The sequence below is a fragment of the Triturus cristatus genome, chromosome 3_2, assembly GCF_964204655.1.
Source record: "Triturus cristatus chromosome 3_2, aTriCri1.1, whole genome shotgun sequence".
NCBI lineage: Eukaryota > Metazoa > Chordata > Amphibia > Caudata > Salamandridae > Triturus > Triturus cristatus.
In genome coordinates, this window is record NC_140584.1 from 742,974,305 (window position 1) to 742,983,615 (window position 9,311).

The window sequence follows — 9,311 nt, forward strand, 5'->3', positions numbered from 1 at the left end:
AATGGCAATGAGGGGTGCAGGTAGGATAAGAGGGTGCAGAGTTGCTTGGACATATAATGGAGGCGCACTGAGCTATAAAGGTGTGAAACTAATGATGCAGGAGGTTTACGTGCCCCAAATAAAATGTATACGTTGCAAGGGCAGGTATTGAATTTTATTAAAGTGTGAAGACATATCAAGGGGTTGTAGGCGGTACTGGGGTCCCATACCTTTGTGTCTGGCCCACTGCTCGCATCGCCTCCTTTTCCTTAGGCAGCGGGTGCCAGGATATTAATAGTGCCCCCGCCGCATCAGAGCAAGGTGGATGCCAAGGGGAGAGGCCAAGGTTAAATGGGTGGGGAGGGTGCGAATCGCAGGTGGGGGTGAGGGTATCGTCCCAAAATAGCGGGTCCACAGCGTGGGTATACAAGACCCGGCCCGGGGGGCGGGGGCACTCACCTTAGTCTTTGGGTCACCCATCGCTCCATAGCCTCCACAGCACCCCCGGAACTCACTGACCGTAAGTACCCATGGACTTGGAAACAGGGGGACATCAAGAACCTGGTGTGGAAGGATGTGGGGCACCACGAGGTGCCACACACGAGGGCATTTCGGAGGGAAAGTGGGAAAATGGAGGGTGAAAGGAAAGGGGGAGTTGGAAGCAGAGATGAAGCGGAAGAGTGACGTAGCACCGGTGCCACGGGCCCTAGTTTAAGAAAGGAAAATAGTTGACTGCAATTTCAGTAGGAAAATACAACAATAATTGGAGGTGAGTGATGCCCGTGGGTCTCTGGGACCCGGTGCCACTGCACCTGCTGCTTCAGGGACAAATGGGCCCCAGGAGAGAAAGCGGAGGGAGCTTTGAAAAGGGGGCAGAAAGGGAAGAGATGGACATTGAAACGGAAAGACAAGGAAACGACTGAGGAAAGTAACTAAACAAGGGAAGTAAAGCAAGGAGAAAGTCAATGCGATATAGAAAGAGAAACGACAGGAATACAACAGATAAAATGAGGAAAGAGGAAAGGCTGCAAAGGAATAAGTGAAAGAAAAGGAAGATGAACGAGAAAATGAAAAAAACACAACCACGAGAAGCAATAGAACAAATGTGTGAGACAAATGAAACCTCGCGCTGCAGTGGGAGAGAGAGGCGGAGGGGTGCACCCGCGAGAGGTGCACGCGCGCTGGAGAGAGCAGTCTGCTCTTTTTCAAAGCACATGCTCGTGGCGCGCCGCTGCGCACTCCCGCAAGCTGTATGCCGCCACAAGCATGAGTATGTGCTTCGAAAAAGAGCTGTACTGCGGCTAAAGGTCCTCCTATGCAGCGCATGCGCGCTGCGTAGGCGAGACCTAAAAATGCTAGCCACCTGGAAGGAACTAAGAGGGTAAATGCTGAAATAAAATGTAAGCAGCTACGTCTGAGCACCCACAGTGAAACAGAAGGTTGAAAACATAATAAAATAGTCCCCCTCACCCCCCCAAGAGCAGAACAACTGAACAAAGCGCAATGATATTGTACTAAGGTCCTGCTGCTTGGTGGAAAAAGGAGGGACAAAGAGGTAGGACTGGCCACTAGTAAGCAAGGATTTTTAAAGGACATTGAAACAAACAAATGAGAAGCAAGGAAGGGCATTTAGCCCACAGAGATATATGTATACTACAGTATACAAGACGTCATATGCTTACGCTCAAACTAAAAAGTACAAAAATTACTAAGCGATACTATCAAGGAATATGCCACATTATGCAGCCTAATTTGGCTTTTCTCGCCCCACTCATGCTTTAGTGCTCCCCTACTGCAAAATTCCAATGGAACTGGTTATAGACAGTGTGCTGCATACAGGGTGAGGGAGGCTGATCACAGTAGGCAACTCTTATGTGCATAGCTGTCAATCAAGCCCTTTTCAACCAGCCCAACTTTTTAGACAACAGAGGATCGAAATGTACAGGGAAACTCATTTATCAGCTCGTACCAAAATAGAAAGTGTTATTTTTAAGTGCCAAACATGATGTGCCAGTGTGGGAAAAAGCGAGTAACAGCTGGAAGTTTCAGACATAGGTTCGGTCTTTATTTAGGCGTGAGGCTGTCTGCTTATCGGATCGAAACTGCCCCTTTACACGAAGTCCTTCGTAGATGAGCCATTTACAGCAGCATATGCCTCTCAGTGACCCAGAATAAAGAATACATGCCAACCCTCCTGATTCAGACGGGAAACTAACCTTTTCTAGGCTAGTCTCCCCGCTCCCGATTCCTGCATGCAAAAACGTGATCCCTCTGCGGGCTTCAGCCGACAGGTACTGGTCTTTTCTGATTCGGCTGGTGCACAACATATTTGTCACGCTCTCTCTTCCTGCCATAGCGCCTTCTCTGTGCTCCCGACAGGTAGAGGAACAAGCATTAAAAATGCAATAGGTCTCGCCTTTTATTAAGTTAAAGCCATTTGCTTAGCTATACAATACCATTAGCAAAGCAAATGGCTTTAACTTAATCAAAGGCGAGACCTATTGCATTTTCAATACTTGTTTTTTTCTTAGGCACGCGGAGATTAAATGATTTGCCCAGAATCACAGGATGTTGAGCGTCGTAGCAGAGACTCGAACCCGGTTCCCCAGCTTCAAAGTCGACCGCTCTAGCCGCGAGGCTACATCCTCTCCTGAAGCACTCCACCCGTGTTTTTTTGTTCTCAATGTTCTTTTTTGCATATTTATATAGCGTGAACTCGACCCGAAGGTATTGGAGCGCTTTACATAAGCACCGTATTTACACTACACATTCAGGCACGGGGAGATTAAGTGATTTGCCCAGAATCACAGGATGTGGACGCCACCTCGAGGCTCGAACCCTGGTTTCCTGCACCAAAGTCGGCAGTTTAAGCGGGCCACATCCTCTCCCTTTCGCTCTCCCTTCTGCCCCCTCCGTGCCACAGACGCTCCTGGCACATCCTGTACTCACCCCTCCCCCTGTTTGTATTCACAGTGGTCGGATCCCGTTCTGTGCGAGGCAGGTGGTCTGCTGTACACACAGCGTGGTCTGGACACGTGTGCGGCATACACCTGGCCAGGGCTGTCACATGCATGCAGGGCCATGGGGGCTGCCCCCACAGCCCCTCCTTTCTGGAACCTCCATAGTGAGTGAAAAGCCTTGTGATGAGCAGGGGGTCTCCCAGGCCTTATCATGCCATCTGTGGCAACTTCCGTGGACCATAGGGGCGGAGCTATGGAAAGGGGAACACATGACCGAGCCACCCCTCCCCCACCTCATGAAGTGGTATGTCCTGGGTTACTGTAAGGGCAGGGGGCACCTGTCACTCCCGGCATCTCTAGGAATGAAGTTACTGTAAACTCTGCACGCCAGGTAGCTCCTACTTACGCCTGCATGCAGCCTCAGTGAGCTTTGGCGGACACTGGGTAGGGCGCCTCCTCAGTCCCACCCCTAAAGTTGTGTAGTGACCACTCACTGTAAACACTGTCTCTCGAGGAACTCCCTCTCCCACTTGTGTGTGCTGTGCCATGGAGAGCGTTGGCAGCCAAGCCGTTCCCCGTCACCCCCTGCATCAGTGTAACCTCTTACTATAAACTCTGGCTGCCATGGTGCAAATTTGTAGTGCAAAGCTGCACAGCAGCCAAAGTTTCTGCACCGCATTATTCTAGAGGGGGAGAGCAGGGTAGAGTTGTATCTTCTAAGATCTCTCTCCCACCGCTGGTGCACAACCAGGGTGCCTAACGCCAAGCACGTACCTTTGCACCACAGTGCACCATAGTGCAATGGTGTGAGGCGCGTACGGGCCACTACACACAATAATAAGCCTAGAAAAACTTTAAAGCTTTTCACACATTGGATGTATTGTACAGTGCCGCACACATGCAGAAATTAAAAGGTTTCACCAATTTAACACCAACAACGGTGTGTAGTGAATCTTCTATTATGATGCTGGCATTTGTGTAGCGCACAGTCTCGCATTAGTGTGCATCACAGCGCTCTCTGCTCTCTGGGATGCCTTTCCACAGAGTTCCAAGGTTCCCACCATGGACTGGAGTCTAGGAGGTCCAGGGATGATATGTCGCATGTATTGTGCCCTAACCCCTCGCTAGATTGGGTGCCAAAGTTTGATGTAATTAATGTATTTACCTAGCTGCATGAGCACTATAAAAGATGTGTGGCCAAGACGGAAGGGCGGGAACGTGTCAGTAAAGAGCTAGAAATCTAGTACAATTGCTCAGAATTTTCCAGAAATTTCTAAAACTGCCATAACCCCTCTAAACAAACAGAAGGTTCCCTAACCTGGCAATGATATGAAAAAATTTAAATCCTTACCCTTCCATTAGTGTTGCGAAGTGACTTAGGACACCTTGGGCGCTATATGAAACTGCCAAATAAATAGATACGGCTTCCATTGAGTAATTTCCATAATCTTTTTATATATGGACAGGACAAAAGGCCGCTAAATGGATTAGGTTTGGTAACGTTTAATAGTAAACTGTATTTTGATAGAGCTGACTAGTGTCGATGTTAGCCAGTCTTCTAAACAGCAGGTATGGTTTTTACCTAACTGCACTCATTTTATCAGTTTCTGGTGGCTAAAATTTTGAGTGGACGTGCCAGGATAAATAACTGTTATCTTTGGGTTACACACTTCTGCAGGTGAAACTTAAACTTTCGTAGCGACAACAAAATTAACTTCCCTTTTGCGCTCAAACAGCAAAAATATGCATTGCCACAGTCACTGTAGTCTTGTCAGCCTGAGGGGGATGAACTGCCGACCCTGTTCTGAGCCTCCATGGGCTACCCAATGATCACTGCAGTTGGCGCTCAACCCGCTGAGTTGTCTAGCAGCCTATAAAACCGGGTTCTAAGCCGTGTCAGATCTTCAGAAGTCCCGCAGATGTACACAAAACACCCCTTGATTAGGTACCTATGTTTCGAGTAGACAGACATTCCCCACACAACAACCTCCAATATGCACTCAGACCAAAGATGCCCAGAGCACACAACGTCACGAAGCACGTAGCCCCAGGGATAGAGAGAGCACACAGCCCCCAGGATGTACAGAGCACACAGCTGGGGTCAGGCTTACCATGGTGCCATGAGTCCACGCAGCGAGTGACCTGGCACAGGCCGTGTTACAGAGTCCCATTCCCATGCACTGAATGGGGAGCCATGTGCCATGCCCGTCAGCCACACGCCAGCCAATCACCGCTCGGGCTTTGTGTGTACAGAGAGACAAAGTGATGCTCGCCTTTTCTCCGTAAGTTACCTTTTTGTCGAGCGTGGAATCGAGTGTTCAGGGCAACATTCACTGGGTCACATTACCAGTTTACAAAATATAATAAGAGGCAGACACAGGAGCGAGGGAGGGGTCGAGACGTTGACAGGAAATCAACCTGAAGGGTGATTGACAACCAGAGGTCACCCACCCAAAACGAGGAAAGGTAGAATCAGGGTCCCAGCCAGCGTTTTCATTTCTAAGGAGAAATACGCATTTTGGCTGTTGGTCCTTGCACCTGTCTTCATCTACAGACTGGGCAGCAGTGTTCCATTCAAACCGCAAACTTCCTTTGAACACACCAGAAGCCGCTTATCAACTAACACCCAGTAAACATACAAAGAGAAGCCATCTTTTGCAGTCTTTGATTCAAGTGGAAGAGAGTAATAACAAGCATCCATCTCTAGTCTTTATGGGGCCATATGTTTGAAACACATTGCCCCATAAAGATAAGAAACCTTTTACCACACACGTAAGTCAAGTGAGCCAGTCCAACTGGGACGGCTCTAAGTGTACGTCACTGGAAGCTCTTTTCCAATGGCTGGCCACCGTTTAGCATAAACGGCGACGCCAGCCAATGGAAAAGAGGGGCGGGGCTTAAACCCTGCTAGTGAAAGCTACCCAAAAACATAAAATCTCGCCAGCGAGACTGCGCATGTCTGCGCAGCCTACGCTAGCCGAGACCTAAAAAACATTTGTTTGCATTTCAGTTATTCCATACTGCATGCAGAAACCCAATTCCTATGCCGGCTTCAGCTGACAGGGACTACTAGTCTTGGGTGACTCAGAGTATGCACTGCTAGTAACCTGCTCCTACAGGCCAGAGCACACAATTTTATAGCACACTCTCTCTGCCTGCCATAGAGCTTTCTCTGTGATCCTGACATGCAAGAAAAAAAACATTGTTTGCAGCATCTCTAATATCCGTTCCTGCAGCAGCACGCATGCAAATCACACACATGCCAATAACCCGATTTAGGCCTCCATAAAAGTCAATGGTGGGGAATACATTCTCCTAATTATTTTTTTGAAATCTCCTACTTTTCTTATCTAAAAGGTTGGCATGTATGGATCAAGCAGTACCGCATATTGCAGAACGAAGGTGGCGACTGGAACTACACACGTGCCTACGAACACGCTGAGGGGACAAGAAAGCTGATAAGCATAGACTGCAGCAGGGGGCGCTTGTAAACCTACCTGAACTTTGACGCAAGGAGCGCGGCGGTCATTATGACTCGGGTGCCTTGGGAAGTGAGTTTAAATGAATTCCCTGACTCCACGAAGCCAGCCACAGTTTGCGTCTTGTCAAAGATTCGAGAGAAGTTAGAAAGGAGCCCGAGTCTCTTTTGGTGCGTAGCGGCCATATTTGAATGATGGTTAACATATACCTTTGAGAGAAGAGATGCGAACAAACTGATTATTTTAGTTGCTTGACAACAGACGATCAAGTAAAATTGCTATCGTATATGTCAGTGTTTTGAAAAGGCAATATTTAAGACCTTACATTCTGCAAAAAGGTCATAGCACTATAGTTATTTATTAGTTAGTTATTCATCGCTACATTTTTCAGTGAATTTCGTTCAGATAAAACTACCGAGAAGATCGACTACCATGGTCCTAGCTGTAACATAAGTCGTTTTAGTTTAGAAACTAAGACTGCACCGTATCTATTTACTGAGCCAGCTGGCACTACTTGAATGTAATATCCCAAATGGAGATCGACAAGGGACAAAAGGGCAAAGCTGCCAAAACTTGTAAGCGGTAGCGCCATCTTTACAAGGGGAATTGGATAACACAATTTTCCTAGTTTTCATTGATGATGGGACTCGAGACAAGCCTCGATGATTATTGTTTATTTCTACAACAGCGTAATACAGCAAAACTGCATTCGAGATCACGGATGAGTGGATTGACAGGTGGTTCAATCGATGAGTGGAATGTATGGAAGGGTGAATGGAATGATTGAATGCATTTATGAGAACATTCCTGAATGTACTAATTAAAATACATACATAGATGATTTTAATGATGGTGGTGTGAAATGAATGTGATTTGTTGCCAGGTGTGTGGATTAATGATTGAATAATTTTAGAAAATACTGGTTGGTCAAGGCCTGAATTCATTAATATAATATACATTTTTTTTAGTAGCTCAGCGTTTAGGCCCATTCAGTTTTCAGCGATTGGTGAAAGAATGGGCGAATGTGTGAATGAAAGTATGAATGAAATGATGCATGATTTTAAGTATATGTGAGGAAAACACAAACATCATGTGTGCTCTATCAAGTCCATCATTTTGCACCTGTTATGCACTGTGGGCAATACCTACCTATACCCATATCATATCAGTGTTCCTCAATTGGAACAGACCAGCTGAAACTGCTACGACAGATTTTGCTGGACAGAAACACAAGCAACCGCAGACTGGTTTCAATATACTTAAGTCTTGCGATTGAGGTATAGCTTAAGTCCTGTGGTACAGGAGGCACGTGTCCCTCTGGTTCCTGCATAGCTGCCCAGTTTACCAGGTCCATGCGTGATGTACTGCTCCAGTCCCGGTTTTTCCCTTTGAATTCTGGGACTTGTACTCCTGTTTTATAATTGAACAAATAATACAGCAAGTCCCAGAATTCAATGAAAAACATGGCACGCAAATCACACATGGACCTGGAAAATTTGGCAGAGCTGTTCCTGGCAGGAACCAAAATACTGAAGGCCCAGTCAGTGCTGCAAATTCCTATTCAGTGAAGGTCCAGTCAGGGCTGCAACTACAATTTGCAGAAGGCCCAGTCAGGGCTATATATGCTGAACAGTCGGCCAGGACAAGGACTATAATTGTTGATTGTGGAGGACCCCCACTAGGGCTGCACTTAACAATGGTCCTGTTGAGATCTCACCCCTTCAGAGCTATTGATTGCCCAATCCAAAGTCTGAGCTGTGCCATTCAGGCTGCTGCAGCCGGATGCTCAATCTCATCCTCAACGGACCCAGCACACCGACTGCAAGAGGAAGGCTGTGCAGACATGCTGAATGCACCCGCACACAGTTGCAAGGAATTCCTACAATCACACACTTGTACTACAAACTAAACACTTCAATAACCAAATACAAGTCAGTGATTCTGGTTCCCACTTTCCCACTACATGTTTCCCTTCTTGTGCGTTCTTGCTTATCCAGTTTTTTCCCCACCAGGTCCCAGAACCTTATCTCTATGGGTGAAGCTCTGATTTTCAGCACTTGGTTAACTGCTTTCAACTGTCTCTTTCTCTGCACCCGTGCTCTTCCCCCTGAGATACCTCCTATATCATCCCTCTGATCTCAGTATTCAGGGTTTTGCATCTGTCTTTCTGTTGAAACAGCATGAACCTTGCTGCTCTACGTAAAGGACTATTCCTAGTCTCTGTGTGATTGTTCCATCTGTTCCTTGATTTCCCAGATCCTGTATTGATGCTATAATTCTTCTGTCGCTTTTGCTGTTCCCTTATGCTGTTGAACCCTTGTCATTTACTCATGATTTCCTTGTTCTATTTTGCATTTTACCTGCCTTGCTCTGCATATATTTCCTTCCTAATTTCCTATGTATATCTTTGTCAAACCCCCTTTCAGAGGGCCATGGGCCTGACCTACAATGGATCCTGAGCAACTGGGCCAAGTACCCCTTCTGCACTCACAGTGGTAGCTGTGGTTGAGCCGGTAAGGCTCCCCCAGTAGAATGTAGATACAGGTCAGGGTACATGACTCATAACTTAAATTACAAACAGTGCAAGCAATAATTAATGTCCAGTCCAATACTCGCTTTTATAGAAAAAAGAAGTATTTTTATTTCTAACTCTACACATGCAAAGATATACAAAATTCAAAAGCAATAACACAATCCCTCACTGTCACTTGCAACGGACGTGGCAGCACCTGACGGCGCAGTCTCTTCATCGAGCAGGTCTGCTGGTCCGTTCCAATGTTCGGAGCTGCTCCTGCTCGGCGGCCATAAAGCTAAGTTGCTCTTTCCCCTTGCACGGTGGAGTGCTGGTGTGATTCTCCGGCTCCGACCAGAACTCCAACAAGAGTTAGTGCTT

The 9,311-nt window shown here is 46.9% G+C and overlaps 1 protein-coding gene across 1 annotated transcript in view; it reads right to left on the minus strand.

Moving 5' to 3' along the window:
- Positions 1–6,581, minus strand: part of HIBCH (3-hydroxyisobutyryl-CoA hydrolase) — a 951,762-nt gene extending 945,181 nt beyond the window's left edge. Inside the window, exon 1 of the mRNA XM_085648807.1 lies at positions 6,437–6,581. Coding sequence (XP_085504933.1) covers positions 6,437–6,468 — 32 coding nt within the window. The 5' untranslated portion in view covers positions 6,469–6,581. The remainder of the gene's footprint in view (positions 1–6,436) is intronic.
- Positions 6,582–9,311: the final 2,730 nt, after the last annotated feature.